The sequence below is a fragment of the Bufo gargarizans genome, chromosome 2 (assembly GCF_014858855.1).
Source record: "Bufo gargarizans isolate SCDJY-AF-19 chromosome 2, ASM1485885v1, whole genome shotgun sequence".
NCBI classification, from domain to species: domain Eukaryota; kingdom Metazoa; phylum Chordata; class Amphibia; order Anura; family Bufonidae; genus Bufo; species Bufo gargarizans.
This window is the reverse complement of record NC_058081.1, coordinates 371,474,405-371,498,104: the sequence shown is the minus strand read 5'-3', so window position 1 is coordinate 371,498,104 and position 23,700 is coordinate 371,474,405. Positions and strand designations below refer to the sequence as shown.

General features: G+C 41.2%; 1 protein-coding gene across 3 annotated transcripts in view; it reads left to right on the top strand.

Annotated features, from left to right (window-relative positions):
- The window catches only part of SH3RF2 (SH3 domain containing ring finger 2), a 132,494-nt gene extending 115,848 nt beyond the window's left edge, over nucleotides 1-16,646 (top strand). For 2 of the 3 annotated variants that reach the window (XM_044280749.1, XM_044280750.1), the window contains exons 8-10: nucleotides 8,513-8,739; nucleotides 14,695-15,038; nucleotides 16,000-16,646. In XM_044280749.1, the coding sequence (XP_044136684.1) occupies nucleotides 8,513-8,739; nucleotides 14,695-15,038; nucleotides 16,000-16,323 (895 nt within the window). In that variant the 3' untranslated portion in view covers nucleotides 16,324-16,646. The remainder of the gene's footprint in view (nucleotides 1-8,512; nucleotides 8,740-14,694; nucleotides 15,039-15,999) is intronic. The other variant, XM_044280751.1, reaches the window with a different exon arrangement.
- Nucleotides 16,647-23,700: the final 7,054 nt, after the last annotated feature.

Genomic DNA, 23,700 nt, shown 5'->3' with positions numbered 1-23,700 from the left:
AAGGTGTAAAAGGGGCTGGCCCAAAACAAGGGAACAGGAAGTGATGACATACAGGAAGTGATGACATAGGAAGACAAGACACCATCATTTAGAATACCCTAGCCAACAAACACATGTATGCAATAATCTACCATTACCACTGGAGCGAACTTTATCCAGCCTTGCTCAGTGATCAATGCCAGATAAAGTTACTATGATCCTCATGCATGTTTATTTACAGTACAGCGTCATTATCTCCAGTGGCTGATCAGGCGCACTAGGGACCATTCACCGACGGAGACCTCTGCGTCCAGCAGCTATGACAGGACATACACGGGAAGATATCCACTCCAATGGTTTACCCTGACACTGAGAGACATGATGACAATACACAATATATTAAATACACATCCTAATAAAATTTCCACAACACCATGTAGGTATAGTTAATACAAGCCTCTTACTAATGTATTGTGATTGTCCATATTGCTTCCTTTGCTGGCTGGATTCATTTTTCCATTACATTATACACTGCTCGTTTCCGTGGTTATGACCACCCTGCAATCCATCAGTTGTGGCCGTGCTTGTACACTATAGGAAAAAGCGACGGCCTCACTGGTGGCCGGAAACATGGCAATACACATAGGCCATTTTCCTATAGTGTGCAAGCACGGCCACCACTGCTGGATTGCAGGGTGGTCTTAACCCCTGGATACAAGCAGTGTATAATGTGATGGAAAAATGAATCCAGCCAGAAAAGGAGGCAATATGGACAATAACAATACATTAGTAGGTTCCTTGTTGTTCCATTTTTTTCATGAATCCTAAAGATGTGCTTATTTGTATGGCTTTGAATGACACTGGTGACTGTACTTTTTTTTTATTGGTGGGTCACTTTTACAAGAAATACATTTGTACACTACATTGCAGTTCCATCCCCAACAGTAGCACAACATTTGGTATTACCAGATCTTCCACATTCTTGTAGTAGCTGATGGCTGATGCTGCCAGCCTGCCTGTTTTTTTTTTCAAATATCGCTCCTATGCCCTGCTGTGCCCTCCTGCAGTTTTCCCGCTCAGTATCTTAATACTGAGCATCGGTACAGGGAGGAGATGACAGGGTTTCTCAATGGACGTCTCCTTCTCCCTGGCTGTGACGCTCTCTGATGTGATTGGATCACGGCACAGCCAGGGAGAAGGAGATGCCCAATGAGAAACCTTGGCATCTCCTCCCTGATGCTCAGTATTAAGATACTGAGTGGGAAAACTGCAGGGGGCACAGCAGGGCATAGGAGCAAGGTTTGAAAAAAAAAAAACAGGCAGGGTGGCAGCATCAGCAAGTACCTGGCAAGTAAATGTATTTATCTAAACTAAAAAAAAACATGAAAGGTCCTCATGTTTCATGTGAATTGCATATTAGATTATATAAATACTGTTACATAATCCTCCTGTAGTTTTATCTATAACAGGCATCCTCAAACTGCAGCCCTCCAGCTGTTGCAAAACTATAACTCCCAGCATGCCCGAACAGCCTACAGGTATCAGCCTACAGCAGGGCATTGTGGGAGTTGTAGTTTTACAACAGCTGGAGGGCCGCAGTTTGAGGATGCCTGCTCTATAACATAGGAAACATGGGTTTAAGTGACAGCTTAGGGTGGGTTCTGTTATGGAAACAAAATCCATAAGACGGAAGGACGGATCCGTTTTGCTGCCCATAGACTTGCATTATGAAGGAATGCAAAACCGACGCCTTTAAAAGGCATTCCGTTTGCTCTCCGTCCTAATAGAAGTCTATGGGAATCAAAACGGATCCGTCTGGTTCCGGTTATGCAAGATGGAAAACAAAAGTCCTGTTGACAGGACTTTGTTTTCCATGTTGCATAACGAGACCCAGACGGATCCGTTATGTTGTCCCATAGACTTCTATTAGGATGGACAAAAACGGAATGCCTCTTAAAGGCCTCCATTTTGCATTCCATTCTACGGATTCCATTATGTTCCGTTATAACCCTGTTATAATGGAAAGCCATAATGGACTCCATAACGTAGATGTGAACCCACCCTTACATATATTCCACACAGAATAACCAAGTCTGCTAACCTCAGGGATAAACCTCTATTTGGATCAAGATATGGGGCAACCTTTAAATTATAGATATGAAATCAAAATAAATGACTCATTCCTGAAGAGAATCTAAAAGGTATAGAAGATAAAGAATGCATAGAATAAAGCAACGCTAATGAGTAATTTATCAAACTATTAATAATGTATGATGACATGTCATTCCTCATATTAAAGCTATACCATCAATGTAGCCAAAGTTGCATAATTCCATATTTCATACTATTTCTCATCTCGGTAAACTTCCTTCTTTGTTCCTTGTGGGAAAATCCCATGATTTTTTAACATGTATAGCTTGGAAGAAAGACGAGACAGAGGGGATATGATAGAAACTTTTAAATACATAAAGGGAATCAACTCGGTAAAGGAGGAGAGCATATTTAAAAGAAGAAAAACTACCACAAGAGGACACAGTTTTAAATTAGAGGGGCAAAGGTTTAAAAGTAATATCAGGAAGTATTACTTTACTGAGAGAGTAGTGGATGCATGGAATAGGCTTCCTGCAGAAGTGGTAGCTGCAAATACAGTGGAGGAGTTTAAGCATGCATGGGATAGGCATAAGGCCATCCTTCATATAAGATAGGGCCAGGGGCTATCCATAGTATTCAGTATATTGGGCAGACTAGATGGGCCAAATGGTTCTTATCTGCCGACACATTCTATGTTTCTATGATATAATAATGGATGGATAGACACGGAGAGATGTAGCCGAATATAGATGCAAGATAGTCAGATGTAGATAATACAATATGGATGATAGATAGATAGATAGATAGATAGATATGAGATAGATATCGTGTTTCTCTGAAAATAAGACAGGGTCTTATAAAAGGATTAGGGCTTATTATTGGGGTAGGGCTTATTTTGGCGCCATGAACATATTTTATATAGGCACATGCCAATTACAGAACAGTCCCTGGACAGTGTTTATATTAAATATGACTATAACCCCCCTCATCCATAGGAATGCACCCATATACTGCAGTACATGGGTGCATTCCTATGGATGAGGGGGGTTATAGTCATATTTGCCACACATTTTTCATTCTGGTAACGTATATTGCCCCTGAACTGTCCTTACCCAAGGAACCTAGGCAGCAATCTACTGTACCAGGGAGAGCAGATACGGCACGGGAGAGATGTAGGGAGCTCTTCCTGGCAGCAGAGAGGAGGAGATCCTCCTGCTGCCTCCTTCATGTAAGTAAGAACGTGCGGGCTGGCGGCAGTACAGGGCATACAGAAAAGCCACCAGCCCGCCCAACGTGAAAGTGAAGGGAAGCGTGGGCTGCCGGCATAATTTAGCATTTAGTGAAGCCCGTCAGGTGCTGCTTAGTGCCACAATGTATGCACGGACTGGCAGCTTCACTGAAGGCTAATTCACTAAAGCCTGAAGCCTGCGCTGCCCGCCTGCCCGCCCCACAGTTTCATGGCAGCTCAGGAGCCATTACTGAGCGCTCCTGAGCTGCTGCAGCCCGCACATTTCCCCCACCTTCCCTATATATAAAATAAAATACGTCTGTATCTAGGGCTTATTTTATATTTTAAGCCTACTCCAAAAACCCTGCAAAATAGCACTAGGGCTTATTATCGGGGTAGGGCTTATTTTCGGGGAAAACATATGAGATAGATAGAAGATAGATATATGATAGCTAGATAGATAGATATGAGATAGATAGATAGATAGATATGACATATGTCCAACGATCCGGGTTCAGTTGCCCTCCGGTGTGAAGCAGAAAATGCTAGAGGGGTATTGAAGCAAGAACTAACCCATAGTTTTCTAAGGGATAGTTCTCATACATCCAGCATATCAGTTGTGATGCCAGATACCATATCTCTAAACTACTAAAAGGTCATAAACACTTATTTAACCACTTCCAGACCAGGCCATTTACCCCCTTCACAACCAGGCTTAATTTTGCAAATCTAACATGTCACTTTATGTGGTAATAACTTTGGAACGCCTTTACTTATCCAAGCCATTCAGAGATTGTTTTCTCGTGACAAATTGTACTTCATGTTAATGGTAAATTTGAGTCCATATGTTTTACCTTTATTTATAAAAAAAAATCCAAAAGTTAACGAAAACTTTAAAAAATTCACTGTTTTCAAAATTTGAATCGCTCTGCTTTTAAGGACTCATACACATGACCGTATGTATTTTGCGGTCCGCAAAAAACGTATCTGAAAATAATATCGATAACATCCGTGTACATTCCGTATTTTGCGGAACGGAACAGCTGCCCCTTCATAGAACTGTACTATCCTCACCCGTAATGCGGACAATAATAGGACATGTTCTATTTTTTTGCAGTATGGAAATACGGACATACGGAAACGGAATCCACACGGAGTAACTTCCGTTTTTTTTGCGGATCCATTGAAGGGAACGGTTCTGCATACGGTCCGCAAAAAGAACCGGAACGGACACGGAAATAAAATACGTTCGTGTGCATAAGCCCTAAGACAGCTTAATTAACATTCCCCATATGTCTACTTTTTTGGCATCATTTTGGTAATGTAATTTTATTATTTTAGGACATTAGAAGGTTTAGAATTTTAGAAGCAATTTTTGAAATGTTAAGGATAATTTCCAAAGTCAACTTTTTTAAGGACCAGTTCAGTTCTGAAGTCACTTTGTGGGGCTTACATAATAGAACCAACCCATAAATGACCCCTTTTTAGAAACGCCACCCCTCAAACTATTCAATACTGGTTTTAGAAATGTTGTTAACCCTTTAGGTATTCCATAGGAATTAAAGCAAAATAGAGGTAAAATTTCAAAATTAAAATATTTTTATTTTTATTTTCTATTTTAATAAATTTTTTCCTGGAACACATCAAGGGTTAACAACAAAACAAACCTCAATATTTATTACCCTGATTCTGCAGTTAGCAGAAACACCCCATATGTGGTCGTATACTGCTGTTTGGGCACACGACAGGGCACAGAAGGCAAGAAGATCCACATAGTTTTGGGGAGATTTTGTTGGAATGGTCTTTGGGCACCATGTTGCATTTGAAGAGACCCTGAGGTTCCCCCACAGTCAAAACTCCCAAAACGCACTTCACTCAATAGGTGTTTCATAGAATTTTTTATACTTGGGTGTGAAAATGAAAAATATTTTTTTTTTATTTTACAAGAAAATGGTGCTTTAGGCCCAAACTTTCTTTTTCACAAAAGATAACAGGAGAATATCCCCCACAATTTGCTACCCACTTTCTCCTGAACACAATAACACCCCCAACTGTGGTCGTAAACTGTTATTTGGGGATACGCCAGGGCTCAGAAGGGAGGGAGCGGCATCTGGATTTTCTAACATATAATTTTTTGTCAGGATTTTTAAGGCCCCTTTCTCACAAGCGAGTTTTCCGCACGGGTGCAATGCGTGACGTGAATGCATAGCACCCGACACTGAATCCTGACCCATTCTATTCAATGTGTCTGTGTACATGAGCGTTTTTTTTTCACGCATCAGTTCTGCGTTGTGTAAAAAACGCAGCATTTTCAATATTTTGCGTTTTTCACTCAGCCCTGGCCCCATAGAAGTGAATGGGGCTTCAGTGAAAAACGCATTTCATCCGGAATCAAGTGCGGATGCAATGCGTTTTTCAGTGATGATTGCTAAGAGATGTTGTTTGTAAACCTTCAGTTTTTTATCACCCACATTGCACTCGCGTGGAAAAACCTGAACAACTGAACGCAAACGCAGACAAAACTAAATGAACTTGCTTGCAAAATGGTGCGAGATTCACTGAATCCGTCACGCTCATCTAAAAGAGGTCTAAGGCCTCGTGCACACGACCATTGTTTTGGTCCACATTCGAGCCGTAGTTTTTGTGGCTTGGATGCGGACCCATTCACTTCAATAGGGCCGCAAAAGATGAGGACAGCACTCTGTGTGCTGTTCGCATCCGTTGCTCCATTCCGTGGTCCCAAAATTCCGTGGTCCCAAAAAAAAAAAAATAACCTGTCCTATTCTTGTCCTATTCTTGTCCCTGCTGTCACTGTTTGAAGAGGAGGCGTGCTCCGTGCCAACGCTGCCTCCTCTTCACTGTTTACCTTCTTGCCATCGCCTCTGCATACTGTATAGTATTTCTTTTTTATTCTTGTTTTCCTTGTCCATAAGAGACTTTTCAATATGTGGCTTGATGCTTTCAGCCTTATATCTGCCATTTTTGCTTTCTCATAATCAGAAGCCATTTTTTTATCTACTAAAATGTAAATTGGTAAATCAGTTATGAGATTATTAAATATATTGTCTATTTAAAAGATAGTTATCTTAATAATAATTGAAAGGCATTTACATGTTACCCGGCATTATAGAGAGGAGCATAATTACACATTCACACTTGTTTATTACAATGATATAGAGATATGTAGATAATTAGCTGCTGCACCTCATTAACGAAGCTAGTTGTTATCATCATTTTATCACATCAAATGTAATGAGCTTCCTAGTTAATTCTCGGATCCGTGGCCATGTGCACACTGTTTAGAATAAGCCTGTTCAATAAATGTACTCACTATATTATGCTGCCCCTAGGTCTTAATGAGTTATAGATATCTTGGGTATAAGTTACAAAAACCACTAGGCTTCTACACTAGGACAAAACAAGAAACTGACAAAAGTTTAAACATTCGTAAGATGACATTTCCATTCTGGGAAAGGTGGATAGGATTCTTCCTTGTTTAATACTGTGTGGCAGAATGAATGCTGGAATTGCTAGTTGTCCAGATACGTCTGTAAATAACGCCCCTGGCTTGTCAGACGTAGGCTTAAGTTAGAGCAGTTGATTATGGTTCTGTGCTATGTTTCATGTGGTTTTGAACTATCAAAACAGCACCGAAAACCCAATTTAGCATTTACGGTACATCTGATTTGCACTTGAGAACTTCTTTTCCTCTCATTCTTCATCCATGCTGAGTGATACACAGTTGATGAATCATAATATGTATTTTAACTGTTCTCTATATGAACAATTGATGTATTTTAATACTTTAGTACATTAAAGAAAACCCGTCACCTCCTTCATGCTGCCCGCACTGGGTTTACAGCTTAATGCTGGTAGAGCACGCTGGAGCCTCACGACTTACTCATGATTTCCTCCTCTTTCCACCCACCCGCTGATGAATATTGATGGTTATGAGCATTAAAATGTAAGTTCTCAGAAGCACTTTTACTTTATAGCTGGCTGTGCCTGGCACTGACATTGAGATTAAATAAAGCAGCATGGTACATGCTTAACCTGCTGCTCCAATGAGGATGGGTGAATGGGACCAGCATTTTCAGGAGCAGTTGGACCTTCAACGATCCACGGGAGAGGGGATAACTTTAAAGCTTGGCACATCATCTTTAAGGTCCAAATAAGGATTAATGGCACCATTTTGGGACTATTTTTTTAAGGGGGGTTGGCCCCACCATGCCCACAACATAACTGTACATTAGGGCGTGCAAACTTGCATCAAACCGGGTTAATCTATACCCTGTTTTATGTATTAATTTGTACATTTCTTAATCTGAATGTAAAGATTGCCACAATTTACCATCATTTCATACAATACTAAATAGCAAAACACTGGGTTAAACTGACATGGAAAAGGATATGGTTAAATTACTGCAGAGGATACAGAATTTTAGCAACAAATAATATGGATTAGAAGATGCATATGATGAGAATACACTGTAGTTTTACTGTTTTACACATCACTAGTCAGAACACATTGGAATCTGGGAGATATATTCTGGATGCCGATTCAGAGTAGGGAATGATTGTGTTTTTACTCGAAGATCAGTAGATGGCGTTGAATCCATCTAAACTCATTGAAAACAAAATAGTGTACCTCTTGGCGAGAGATTGTTGACTGCTAGACATGCCTTTACAATGAGCTGGAAGACATTTTACCCAGTTGACAGACTCAGAGGGGGCACATCACTGGACAGAGAAGCAGTATGTTCATGTCAACAAGTTACCCGCCATCAATGAAGTTCTGACCTAGCTGTTAGGAGGTATTGGGAGCAATGGTTACATGAGGGCACATGCACAGAGTTAACAGGCACCAGATGGCCCAGATTGGCCACCAGTAGAGAGGATTGTTTGATCCGTTGACAAGCATGAGCAGCTCCCATGGTTTCTTCTAGCGAGTGGTCAGGCTCGCTATTCATTTCTGTGCGACTGACATTGACGCTCTCATAGGAATGAATAGTCAGAATAGGGGTCACATGGTCAGTGGGGGCCGGGAGCTAAGCTTATAATTCTAAGGTGCAGCAGCCAGTAAGCTCAATCATTGCACTACCCCATCCATGTCTTATGTAGTGTTCAAATGGAGGCAGAAAAACAAAAACAAAAATGAATGCCTTTTTTAGACAGGAATGTTATATAACATAGAATGTTTCCATTTCGTTGCAGAAAATACTCAAAATATCCTGAACCAAGACTCCCTTCTCATCAGAGCAACTGGATTTCAAGCAATGCCTCAGTCTCCTCACAGAGCAGTGTGTCTGAAACGGGTATAAGTAAGCCTGTTAGGTCATTTTTTGTGCCAACTGCTGTGGTGGAACCATTGAAAAAGAATTCACCGTCTTCTTCAGCAGTTGTACCCACTCTCCGTCGAAGGAATGACAGCTTCAAAAAAAGTATGTCCTAACCTCTGACACTCAGGTTCTATGTATTGGATGGGTCTATAGCTGAGATTTTATCATTCCTGTTTTATGTTTTGTATCGAGATTTGTATCTGGTATGATGGCATTCATGTTCTAACCAGACACTGAGTATTTTTTCTAGCTGCGATACTTTTAGCATTTGCTTTTGGTCTTGTACCTACAGTATTTCAACTCCCATAGCTCACATAGTAGCAATACATTTTTTTAACTTTTGCCACTGATAAATGGGCATAAAAGTAACTTAACAGCTTTAGGGTACTTTCACACTAGTGTTGCGTGATTCCGTCAGGCAGTTCTGTCGCCGGCAATCTGTATGCAAACGGATATCATTTGTAGTCTCACAAATGCATTGCAATAACAGATCCGTCTCTCCGGTTGTCATCCGCAAAAACGGATCCGGAATGCGCAGACCACAAAACCGGATCTATTTTTCCGGAGCACTTGGGGCCGGATCCAGCATTAATGCATTTCAATGGAAAATAATGCCGGATCCAGCATTCAGCCAAAAACCGTACAGTGACTGAACTGAAGACATCCTGATGCATCCTGAACGGATTTCTCTCCATTCAGAATGCATTAGGATAAAACTGATCATTTTTTTCCAGTATTGAGCCCCTAGGAGGGAACTCAATATCGGAAAAGTTTAACGCAAGTGAGAAAGTGCCCTAAACTGCCCAGGGACACTTTTCAAACCCGTTTGCCTTTTAAGAAAGTTGCTACAAGTTTAGTGCAAAAATTCTTTGGGCTGCAAAACAGATCCGTCCCGTTTCCGTTAGGCAGGGAAGTCCTCTAGACTTCTATTATGACGGAATGAATTAGCGAATGCCTCTAAAGGCATTCCGTTGTGCATTCAGTCTTAGAATTGCGTTATGGTCCGTGGTAATGGAATTCATAACGGAATTTTGCTTTTACCACCAAATGAAGAGTGAACGAATTTCATAACATGAAATTCGCTCATCTCTAATCACAATTTACTGATCTGTAAAACAGGCTGTGACAATAGCCTAGCCCAGTGATGGCTAACCTTGGCACTCCAGCTGTGGTAAAACTACAACTCCCAAGATGCCCCCCTTGCTTGGCTGCTCCCAGAACTCTATAGAAATAAATGGAGCATGCTGGGAGTCGTAGTTTCACCACAGCTGGAGTGCCAAGGTTAGCCATCTCTGGCCTAGCCTATAAATATCTTAGTAAATGCCTGATGTTGAGAAATATGTTTAATGCTGTGATCACACTTTGTGACGGATGTGTGCCTGCAACAAGGCTAAAACCACACTACATGCAGGTCGGCAGAATTTTCAACTTGAGTGCTGCTAGCAAGATAGTAAATAGCCATACAGTACTGCAGGTATAAGTGATGATATACACAGAAATGGATACACCAAGCCAAACTTATACAAAAGAGTTTCCTGTCTCAAAGGGTTAACTGTCTAGCTGTGTGAATCGTACTTTCACTTTAACTTTGTGCCGATCATCTAATAACCCTTATCTTTAAATTAAAAAAGCCTGTATTACACTGGCAGATTTTCTGCCAGATGATCTCTAACAAGCATTCGTAGTAACCCTCGTTAGCGATGATCTGGCAGTGTAATAATGCCGACGATTACCCGATGAACAAGCAAACGTTCATCAGGCAATTGTGATCTTTTCGGCATGCATGTAATAGCACAGGTCTCCTCGGCTAGCAAGCAGGCGATTGCCAGGAAGCAATGCTTCCTTCTTGACAATTGGATGCAGGATCGGGTGTGTCATACAGCCTTAAAAGGTCCCACTTATTTAAGCCACATTCTTATCAGTAAGATAAGAGTTGAGCTATAACAAGTGTTTAGGAGGTCAGAGATCAGCGATAAAGAGCCATCAGCTGAGCTGTCCGGAAAGAGTAAAAATACAGACCCTGCTTCTAGAGAATCTTGAGGCTGTACAGAGAAAAGGGCCCCAAAGTTTTAATTAAGACCAACTGAAAAAGTGATTTTTACCTCAAAATGATTCAAATGTAACAATAAAAATAATTGCACCCAATGGTTTAAATAGCTTTTAATATCAGAATACTACTTCCTGACCATAATGAAAAACGCAGTCTATTACGGTGAACTCCAGTAGGCTATTCCTCTGCCAGAAAAGCCTGCTGGATACCTTCAACACAGGTATGGAACTAGCCTAAGGCTGCAACATGGCTCCTATAATAACAGATGGATATAATTTTTTACATACTATTCTGACCATGGAAAAGCTAACACCTGATGAATCAAAGTCAGACCCAAACAATATGACAAATGTATCAGATTTTATTACGGCACAGATTCTGCAACAAAATCTGCATCAAATCCAAGGACAATCCGTATTCCATGCATTCACATGCATCAGAAAAAATCTGGGTGGATTTTTGGTGTTTCTACAGCTAGCTGCTTTTTTTCTGCAGGTTCAGCATTGAAGACTGACCCTAACCTCCATGAATCACAAAGAGGCTAACCCTCATGCCGATCTGCTGTACAGCCAGCAGCACATCCGCAGCAAATCTGGATCAGGAATCTGAGTGTCAACAACAGAGTATATCTTTAGCATAAATATAGGTTGACATGTGAACATACCCTAACATAACCTATGTTTAGCATGTACACATGACGTATAGCTTAAACGGATTTCTCAGATAGTTGCCATAAAATGCCATTTGACGCCATAGGGTTCCATTATAAAAAACTTACTTTGCATTCTATATGTTAAACTTGACAAACCTGATATGAATAGCCTCTTAAATACACATTGGTTAAACTACATTTTCACATCCTGCAGAATCAGGCAAAAAACATCAAATTTTTTGGGGGACAATGGTACCCTATGGTGATGGATGCCACTGTATGGTATCCATTGCAGGCTTCAATTTAACATATACAGGGAGTGCAGAATTATTAGGCAAGTTGTATTTTTGAGGATTAATTTTATTATTGAACAACAACCATGTTCTCAATGAACCCAAAAAACTCATTAATATCAAAGCTGAATATTTTTGGAAGTAGTTTTTAGTTTGTTTTTAGTTTTAGCTATTTTAGGGGGATATCTGTGTGTGCAGGTGACTATTACTGTGCATAATTATTAGGCAACTTAACAAAAAACAAATATATACCTATTTCAATTATTTATTTTTACCAGTGAAACCAATATAACATCTCAACATTCACAAATATACATTTCTGACATTTAAAAACAAAACAAAAACAAATCAGTGACCAATATAGCCACCTTTCTTTGCAAGGACACTCAAAAGCCTGCCATCCATGGATTCTGTCAGTGTTTTAATCTGTTCACCATCAACATTGCGTGCAGCAGCAACCACAGCCTCCCAGACACTGTTCAGAGAGGTGTACTGTTTTCCCTCCTTGTAAATCTCACATTTGATGATGGACCACAGGTTCTCAATGGGGTTCAGATCAGGTGAACAAGGAGGCCATGTCATTATATTTTCTTCTTTTATACCCTTTCTTGCCAGCCACGCTGTGGAGTACTTAGACGCGTGTGATGGAGCATTGTCCTGCATGAAAATCATGTTTTTCTTGAAGGATGCAGACTTCTTCCTGTACCACTGCTTGAAGAAGGTGTCTTCCAGAAACTGGCAGTAGGACTGGGAGTTGAGCTTGACTCCATCCTCAACCCGAAAAGGCCCCACAAGCTCATCTTTGATGATACCAGCCCAAACCAGTACTCCACCTCCACCTTGCTGGCGTCTGAGTTGGACTGGAGCTCTCTGCCCTTTACCAATCCAGCCACGGGCCCATCCATCTGGCCCATCAAGACTCACTCTCATTTCATCAGTCCATAAAACCTTAGAAAAATCAGTCTTGAGATATTTCTTGGCCCAGTCTTGACGTTTCAGCTTGTGTGTCTTGTTCAGAGGTGGTCAACTTTCAGCCTTTCTTACCTTGGCCATGTCTCTGAGTATTGCACACCTTGTGCTTTTGGGCACTCCAGTGATGTTGCAGCTCTGAAATATGGCCAAACTGGTGGCAAGTGGCATCTTGGCAGCTGCACGCTTGACTTTTCTCAGTTCATGGGCAGTTATTTTGCGCCTTGGTTTTTCCACACGCTTTTTGCGACCCTGTTGACTATTTTGAATGAAACTCTTGATTGTTCGATGATCACGCTTCAGAAGCTTTGCAATTTTTAGAGTGCTGCATCCCTCTGCAAGATATCTCACTATTTTAGACTTTTCTGAGCCTGTCAAGTCCTTCTTTTGATCCATTTTGCCAAAGGAAAGGAAGTTGCCTAATAATTATGCACACCTGATATAGGGTGTTGATGTCATTAGACCACACCCCTTCTCATTACAGAGATGCACATCACCTAATATGCTTAATTGGTAGTAGGCTTTCGAGCCTATACAGCTTGGAGTAAGACAACATGCATAAAGAGGATGATGTGGTCAAAATACTCATTTGCCTAATAATTCTGCACTCCCTGTATGTCACGTGTATATGGTTAAATGTGGGACAAAACCGTGATGTTATTTATTTTGTAGCATTCGAGCATATATCACGGCACTCACCTCATGTGAAGAGTAAAATGTAAACTGTAGCACAAGCAGCCAGCCAACGGCCGTTTCTCATCATGTGACGTTTTCTCAGGCCTTGAGAAAGCGTCACACGAAGTGAAATGGCCGTTGGCTGGGTGCTTGTGCTACATTTTACTCCCTGTATTGTGCACTTTATAATAAATAAAATGGACATCTTCAGATGGGGTGAGTGCTGTGGATACATTCTTGAATGCTGCATTTGATCGACATGTTTTTCTAACACCGAGCACTGCCCTCCTATGGTCTGGATTAAAGTGGTCTGTGTGAGTGGTGCCGACCATCTATTTTTCTTTTGGAGTTTTGTAATTTATTTTGTGCCATTACATTGTTTGAAATTACAAAAAAAAAAAGATAAAATTATACTTTTGCTTTTTATAGTCAGATATAATCTTCTTGAAAACAGTGGGCACTATGGCTCCCTGCTTAGATCACCTGCCTCCCATACAGAAGAGTCTGAGTTCAAGACCCAGCAGCAACAAGTTAAAAGTAGAGATCAAAGTTAAATATACTGGAGTACCTCCAAGCACTGTTAGAAAGAATACTTCTTTGTCTTACTACTGAGTCAGAGGTGCGTGCCTACGGCATTTGGCACCCGGGGGGTCCTTTCTCTGCCCCCCCCCCCCCCCCCCACCCATACTTTAAAACATTCTGCCTCCTCACAGTAGTTATGATCACATTGTGCCCCCCTCACAGTAGTTATGCCCTCATTGTGTTCCCCCTAACAGTAATAATGCCTTCTTTGGGCTCCCTTCAGAGTAGTTATGCCCTCATTGTGCCCCCACTCACAGTAGATATGCCCTCTCTGTGCCCACATAACAAATATTATGCCCCTTCACAGTAGATATGCACTATCTGTGCCCAATGAAAGTTGGTATTCCCCCATTCCCCCTTTACAGTAGTAATGAAAAGGAAAAAAGAAGGGAAATGCAGGATCCAAACTAACGCAGTGCTTGTCATTGAAGTATAACAAATTTGAATAATTTCTGCTTCCCCCTATGCTGTCCCCATGCTGCTATACTGCATGTGCTTGTGTGCTGCTCTCACTATGCCGACTCATACTTTAAGTATCTGGAGTTAGGCTGCCCTATATTGCCGTTCACACTATGAAGCTCCTGGCTTCCATCTGCTCCACTTGTCTCATGGTAGAAGTGGCCATGAGTAGAGAGACCTGGACAATTATCCATTTTTCCCCCTAAGGCCAGTCCTGGGCAAGGAACAGGAGACTGTAGACTACTGAAGCTTGGGAAAGATGGCACTTTCCATACAGTATTGCAACATTTTACATATTCACATGTACTACTGATTTAAGAAAAAAATGTATAACAATGAATAGAAACATTTTGACATCTGAACATTTTGTTTTACAGGTATGCCTCCCCAGAAGAATGTACAAAATAACACTACAACACAGGCTGTGACAACCTTCAGTAGACCATCATCAGGCATTGTTCAACCACAACAACTTTTCATCAATGCCGCTTATTCTCAAGTAGGAGCCAGTGCTGATATCCGACTGAGGCCCAGCTCTTTGTGTGATGTTTTGCCTATCTCTGGTAGACCAGTGGATTATAGGAGATACTCTGCAGCTAGTTCTATTTCTTTTGAGCCCAAAGAGTTCCCAATGAAAATTGATTCACCAGCAAAACCACTATCCACTGCTCCTCCATCTATACTGGTGAAGCCAGACACACCTAAAAATAGTTCTGACAAGGTAACTGTTGCTATAGATCATATAAACCAGTAAATATGCAGTTTTATATACTTTTCCCTATTAAGAAATGGTATTCTTCACCCTTCTTTCTCTTTGGAGGGCTTATCATGTTTGTACATTACACAGACACCTATGGACATTACTAGGTGCTGTGAAATGGTTCATTTAAGTTTTAACTCCTACTTAATATCTGAGATTGTGCCCACTCAAGAGCTGTTATTACATTTAAAGTAGTAAAGAACCAAACACCCAATAATCAGGTTCTGTAGAAGATGTAAGTAAGCAAAAAATGTTTGTGCCACTCTATGTTACTATAAAGACACATATGAGGAATGAAGCATTCCCAGAATGCACTTCAGTGAATAGGCCGCTAACTTTAGCTGCAATTTTATGAGGGGGAGCATTCAGTTACTGGAAGCAGTCCGTTACTGGTAAATGACCCACAAAGATACAACAGAGCAGGAGAGCAGTTATGTATGCTTACTTTATAGGTCCAGCAAGGAGTGAGTGGAATTTTTTTTAAAAACTCAATCATAGACAACTCCTTTAGGGACAAATGTGGATATGTATTTTTCTAGTTAGTGAACATCATTTATGCTGTGAGGTTGGCACAGTAGATGCAAAGTTTTATTGTCTTTAGACCCATGATTTGGTAAAAATAGCCCAATTTCACCTTCAGGTTAAACAATCTTGTGATCATATTGGGATAGATATCAAAATCCTCCAATGGTCAGAATGGCATAATATCACATTGTATTTCTGACATGAAAATGTTCTATTTGACAAAACCGGGTGTTTTCTCCAGACTCATTAAGATGGCTCCAGGTTAGGAACATTTGTCATTCAACATTGTTGTCATTCAGACATGTTCTTGTCCATGGGTAGTCTCACCTTAAATAAGTTTAGTGCAATAGGCTAGATCTTATTTCAGTATAAAAGTGAATCATTTTCTCTTTTTCAGCAGGTGAAGACTGTAAGGTTCATGACTTTTAGTCCACCTACGTTGAAACGTCAAAGTGTTTATCTTGATGACAAATTGGAACAGTTATCCAGTCAGCCACCCACACCAACCACGCCAGAGAACTCTTCCACATCAGACGCTTTGGTAACTGTATCGTTAAGACCCAACCCTAGCTTGGCTCAGCTGGCAGAAGGTCGTAAAGTACAGAAGCTCAGGAATATAACTCCACAATCAACTTTGTCCTTTCCCAACAAAAAAGCCATAAGCGATAACTCAAATAGGTTGACAGCAATCCATCAAACCCAAGATATGCTTTCAACTTAGTGTCTCTGCCTTGATTTAACTTGTACTCAGCTTTTTCCTTCCTTGGCACATTAAATTAGATTTTGTGTCTCAGAGTTTCTCTATAATTTTCTCATCAATCCATTTTGTCATATGGGACAGAGTTACCATGACAAACAAAGGATCACTGGCACCTTCATTTATGAATGGTTCTCTTACCGATCCTTCTTATTATCCAGACAGGTTTGTATCAGACATCCTGTCATACTCTTTGCGACATGAAGATATATTGTGGATATTTTTGACATATTGACTGGTTTGTTTTTCTCTTTAAGAAATAAAGTCACTTACTCAACAAGGTGAAAGACAGCAACTTGTTTGATATTGACATCGCCAATTGGAAGCAGGACATTTAAAGCTTTCACCTTTTTTTGTTTGGCATTTGTATATATTATATTTTTGTTTTCCAATGAAATGTAAAACGAACTCATATCCAACATACTGACTATGTTGACTTGAGTTTCGGTTGTGAAGTCTCAAAGTCCACTGACCAACTATAACAATTTTTTTTCTTTTAGACTAATTTTTTATATCAGCCCTTATGTTTATATGGTCAATAACGTTTTTACAGATTCTTTCAGGAGTACTGTTTCTCCTCATGGATACTGTCATTATGCTTCCTGGGAAAAGGTATGAAAATGAGGTAGCTACGCTGTGACCCATTAATGATTCTTGAAACATAAATAGGAGCATCTGGTGTGGATAAAATCCCTAATCATGTTTCAAAGGTTTTTAAAGGGACTGTCCGACCCCAAATGCAAACTTGGTAGGGATGGGAAAATGTTTAAAATAAAGAATAAAAGACAATCACTTGGTTATTAATGTTCTATTCCAGCAGCATGGGTCTCATCCCCCCTCCTTCTGTCTCTTGTGGACTGAAAGTGTGGCGTCCTATCCATGGTCATGTGCACCACTACAGCCAATCATTGGCCTCAGAGTTGACGACTGACCTTCTGTTAAACTGTTACAAATTTTCTAGCTATTATATTTATGAATTTGCTGTAGACTTATAAATTATATAGAAGGTATGTTATCTGTACATAACTGTACATCTCAGTATTGGCTTGTAAGTAAAATAAATCTTAACATTTTGGATATCAACTTCATGACTGATATTATTTTAATGGAAAAATTATTTGTACGTCAGTATATGTCAAAATATATAATAACCAAAATAATCCCATCTGTCCTGGTTCACTGTGCTTTAGGCCTCATCTAGACTGCTGTAATGCAGCCACATTCTTAGTGTCTATATTACAAGGAAGATACCTGGAAGCCCTGCCCCCTCCCACTAAGCCCTACTACTTTTCATGCTAAATTAGAAAAGTGGCGAGAAGATCAAAAAGTGGCAGATTATGGTGCAAATAAGCAGTGCCCCACAATTTATAGTCATAGCCAAACACTTATACTCTGCCATCTCCAGCAATGCCGCAGAATTGAATGGACAGGGAGCACACTCCTGTGATTGGCGGGGGCAACCCGACACTGTGGAAAGGGAATAAGTTGTCTTAATGGGACAATCCTTCTAAATGATATCTAACACCTGTCACTTAGAATTTGGTGCGCGTGACACCTACTGTAGTTTATGTTTGAAGCTAAGGTTGTTTGCACATCGTGCTTTCTGTTGCAGTAACTTCCCTCATAGTTTTCATAGGTAAAACGTTAAATATCTGTTTCGCCTATATAAGCTACATGGGCAATACCAGCTATTTTTATGATGCATTTTTTGTTGCCTTTTTTATCACATTAACAGCATTAAAGGCATTAATGAAATTGCATTTACTCTAACCTAATCCTGAATACAGAATTTTTGGACAAATAAAAAAATGAATTGAATCACTCTTCCTTATACCACCTCATTCTAGACCAAATAAAATTGTGCTAGTCTATGTTAACTGTGGCACATAGTAACATAGTATATAAGGCCAAAAAAAGACATTTGTCCATCCAGTTCGGTCTGTTATCCTGCAAGTTGATCCAGAGGAAGGCAAAAAAAAAAAAACTGTGAGGTAGAAGCCAATTTTCCCCACTTAACCCCTTAAGGACTCAGCCCTATTTCACCATAAGGACTTGGCCATTTTTTGCAAATCTGACATGTGTCAATTTAAGTGCTGATAACTTTAAAATGCTTTGACTTACCCAGGCCGTTCTGAGATACCATATTTACCCAAAATTTTGAAAAACTTGCAAATTTCAAAGTTTCAGTTTCTATACTTCTGTAATACATAGTAATACCCCCAAATAATTGTGATGACTTTACATTCCCCATATGTCTACTTCATGTTTGTAGCATTTGGGGAATGATATTTTATTTTTTGGGGATGTTACAAGGCTTAGAGGTTTAGAAGCAAATTTGGAAAATTTTCAGAAATCTTCAAAATCCCACTTTTTATGGACCAGTTCAGGTTTGAAGTCACTTGAGGCTTAGATAATAGAAACCTCCCAAAAATGACCTCATTGTAGAAACTACACCCCTCAAGGTATTCAAAACTGTTTTTACAAACTTTGTTAACCCTTTAGGTCTTCCACAAGACTTCATGGCAAATGGACATAAAATTTAAGAATTTCGATTTTTTTTTGAAATTTTCCAATATAATACATTTTTTCCAGGAAAAAAACAAGGGTTAACTGCCAAACAAAACTCAATATGCGTTGCCCTGATTCTGTAGTTTGCAGAAACACCGTAAACTACTATTTGGATAAACGGCAGGACATAGAAGAAGGGAAACGCCATATGGTTTTTGGAAGGCAGATTTTGCTGGACTGGTTTATTTACACCATGTACTCTTTCAAGCCCCCTGATGCACCCCTAGAGTAGAAACTCCATAAAAGTGACCCCATCTAGGAAACTACGGGATAACGTGGTTGTTGTTTTGGGACTATTTTAGGGGTAAATATGATTTTTGGTTGCTCTATATTACACTTTTTTGAGGCAAGGTAACAAAAAATTAAAATTCTAAAATTGTTTCTACATTCGCTATTTAGTTTTGTGGAACACCTAAAGGGTTAACATAGTTTGTAAAGTAACTTTTGAATACCTTGAGGGGTGTAGTTTCTTAGATGGGGTCACTTTTTTGGAGTTTCTAGTCTAGGCTACATCAGGGAGGGCTTCTAATGGGACATGGTGTCAAAAAAAACCAGTCCATCAAAATCTGCCTTCCAGAAACCATATCGAGTTCCCTTCGTTCTATGCCCTGCCGTGCGGCTATATAGCCATTTACGACCGCATATGGGGTGTTTCTGCAAACTACAGAATCAGGCTAATAAATATTTAGCTTTGTTTGGCTGTTAACCCTTGCTTTATTACGGGAAAAAAGGATTCAAATGGAAATTTTGCCCAAAAATGGGTGTTTTGGCACCGTTTTTATTTTATATTTTTAACGCTGTTCATCCGAGGGGTTCGGTAAAATGTTATTTTTATAGTGCAGATTCTTACGGACGCGACGATACTGGAGGGCCGCAGTTTGAGGATGCCTGCACTAAAACTAATATTTTTTGGGGAAAAATAATTGTTTCCGTGTCTCCAAAGTCTGAGAGCCATAGTCTTTTATGTTCTCTAGTGGACTGTTGGGGATTATAAAAATGTAGTACTCCATGGAAGTGCGATACTCCCTTAAGCAATCGATAACGCAGAGGCCCGGATGATCGGGGCAAGTGTCACACTGAGTGGTGGTGTCCTTTCGTATCCCCCTCTTGTGACACACTCTGCATCTTTTTTGGGTTCGTCCCTTCTTTCCAGTATGGGGGACCACACCTGGAGAGTGTTGGCCAGGGACGATCCGGGCGCCTCCAGTTCCCGAGGTACTCCGGCCTGCTCTTTCCCGGTCCAAAAAGATCAGGTCTTTGAGGACTGCCTCATAGAATTGGAGGAATGTCCCTGTGCTGCCAGCGCTTCGGGATAGTACAAAAGAGTTGTACAAGGCAACCTGTACCAAGTAGACCGCAACTTTTTTGTACCATGCCCTGGTTTTGCGCATGGCATTATATGGCTTGAGGACTTGATCAGAGAGATCAACTCCTCCCATATACCGATTGTAGTCGACGATACAATCAGGCTTGAGGACCGGTACCTCGCACAGAGACGAGGGTGGTGCTGTTACCGTGGATTGTGGACAGCATAAGGACATCCCTCTTGTCCTTATACCTGACCAGCAACAGGTTTCCACTGGTAAGTGCACAGATCTCACCCTTCGGGATAGGTACCTGGAGGGGGTGGGCAGGGAGGCCGGCGTTGATTTTTCCGCACTGTCCCACAAGCAAACGTGGATCTGGCGGCAAGGGACCTGAACAAGGGAATGCTGGTATAAAAGTTATCCACGTACAAGTGGTAACCCTTATCCAGCAGTGGGTACATAAGGTCCTACACGAGTTTCCCACTAACACCCAGAGTGGGGGGACATTCTGGGGGTTGAATATGGGAATCTCGCCCCTCGTACACACGAAATTTGTAAGTGTACCCTGAGGTACTCTCACAAATTTTGTATAGCTTCACGCCATACCTCGCCCGCTTTGTGGGAATGTATTGGCGGAAACTGAGTCTCCCCTTGAACGCAACGAGAGACTCATCAACCGCGACCTCCCTTCCAGGTACGTAGGCCTGCTCAAATTTGTCCCCAAAGTGATCGATGACCGGCCGTATCTTATACAGACGGTCATGGGCAGGGGCACCTCGGGGGGGTTTCGGTGGGGGGGGGGGGGCTGGGGTCTGAAAGCTGAAACAAAAAGTTTTGAATAAAAGTGTTTTTTTTTTCCTAACTAACTTTTCTCTTCTTTCCCTGCCTAATGGTGCCTCTACCTCACTGACCCTAACCTACCTGGATGGTGATGGGTGCAGGAGGGTGATGGATGGTGATTAGGGGGAAGCAGGAGCTGGTGCTGGACGGTGCTGCAGGGTGCTCGTGCAGAACAGGAAGAGGAGGGGAGAGAGTAGCGCAGGAAGTTTGAATCTCGCGCCTCTCTCCCCTGCACCAATCAGCACCCTGGACAGCAGGCATTAGCACCACGGCCAGCACCGCCTCTCCAAATGCACGGACTGTAATTGGTGGTGTGTAATGACACAACCGATCACAGTCTTTTTCCGGTTCCGAATGGACCGGAAACGCAGAAAACCGCAGGTCTGGATTGACCTGCGGTTTTCTGCGATCGCTGATACGGGGGGTCAAATGACCCCCCCTGCGTTAATACAGGATGGCGGCTGAATTATTTCAGCCGGCATCCTGTTCCGATTAACCCCCGCGGCGCCGGAATCGCGATTTAAAGCCATGACGTACCGGTATGTCATGGGTCCTTAAGGACTCGGGAAACATGCCGTACCGGTACGTCATGCGTCTCTAAGGGGTAAAGAGGAAAAAAATCCTTCCAGAAGGCAATCAGATAACTCCTTGGAGCAACAACCCATCTCTAGTAGCTATAACATGTAATATTGTTACACTCCATAAATACATCCAGGCCCTTCTTGAACTCTTTTAGTGAACTCGCCATCACCACCTTCTCAGGCAGCGAGTCCTATTGTCTCACTGCTCTTACCGTAAAGAATCCTCTTCTATGTTTGTGTACAAACCTTCTTTCCTCCAGACGCAGAGGATGTCCCCTTGTCACAGTTACAGTCCTGGGTATAAATAGATGATGGGAGAGATCTCTGTACTGACCCCTGATATTTTTATACATAGTAATTAGATCTCCCCTCAGTCGTCTTTTTTCTGAAGTGAATAACCCTAATGTTGATAATCTTTCCGGGTACTGAAATTACCCAATTCCAGTTTTTACTTTAGTTGCCCTCCTCTGTACCCTCTCCAGCTCTGCTATGTCTGCCTTGTTCACAGGAGCCCAGAACTGTACAGTCGTGGCCAAAAGTTTTGAGAATGACACAAATATTAGTTTTCACAAAGTTTGCTGCTAAACTGCTTTTAGATCTTTGTTTCAGTTGTTTCTGTGATGTAGTGAAATATAATTACACGCACTTCATACGTTTCAAAGGCTTTTATCGACAATTACATTACATTTATGCAAAGAGTCAGCATTTGTGTTGGCCCTTCTTTTTCAGGACCTCTGCAATTCGACTGGGCATGCTCTCAATCAACTTCTGGGCCAATTCCTGACTGATAGCAACCCATTCTTTCATAATCACTTCTCGGAGTTTGTCAGAATTAGTGGGTTTTCGTTTGTCCACCCGCCTCTTGAGGATTGACCACAAGTTCTCAAAGGGATTAAGATCTGGGGAGTTTCCAGACCGTGGACCCAAAATGTCAAAGTTTTCGTCCCCGAGCCACTTAGTTATCACTTTTGCCTTATGGCACGTTGCTCCATCGTGCTGGAAAATGCATTGTTCTTCACCAAACTGTTGTTAACAAGACGATTACTGAAATTATCTCAGCAGGTCCTTTAATGACAGCAATGAAATGCAGTGGAAAGGTTTTTTGGGGATTAAGTTAATTTTCATGGCAAAGACTATGCAATTCATCTGATCACTCTTCATAACATTGTGGAGTATATGCAAATTGCTATTATAAAAACTTAAGCAGCAACTTTTCCGATACACAATACACAATACTCCATGTGTGGTCTGACTAGTGATTTGTAAAGTGGTAGGACTATGTTCTCATCACGGGCATCTATGTCCCTTTTGATGCAACCCATTATCTTATTGGCCTTGGCAGCAGCTGCCTGACACTGTTTTTTACAGCTTAGTTTGCTGTTCACTAAAATTCCTAGGTCCTTTTCCATGTCCAGTGTTTTACCATTTAGTATGTACGGGTGACTTGCATTATTCCTTCACATGTGCATAACCTTACATTTGTCAGTGTTAAACCTCATCTGCCACTTAGCTGGCCACGCCTCCAATCTATCTAGATCCCTCTGTAACAGTATACTGTCCTCTTCTGTGTCAATTACAGCCTGAAGTCTGGGGAACGCATAGACATCACCAGATGCTGGGTTTCATCCCTGGTGATGCTTTGCCAGGCCTCTACTGCAACTGTCTTAAGTTCCTGCTTGTTCTTGGGGCATTTTCCCTTCAGTTTTGTCTTCAGCAAGTGAAATGCATGCTCAATCGGATTCAGGTCAGGGGATTGACTTGGCCATTACATAACATTCCACTTCTTTCCCTTAAAAACTCTTTGGTTGCTTTTGCAGTATGCTTTGGTTCATTGTCCATCTGCACTGTGAAGTGCCGTCCAATAGTTCTGAAGCATTTGGCTGAATATGAGCAGATAATATTGCCCAAAACACTTCAGAATTCATCCTGCTGCTTTTGTCAGCAGTCACATCATCAATAAATACAAGAGAACCAGTTCCATTGGCAGCCATGCATGCCCACGCCATGACACTACCACCACCATGCTTCACTGATGAGGTGGTATG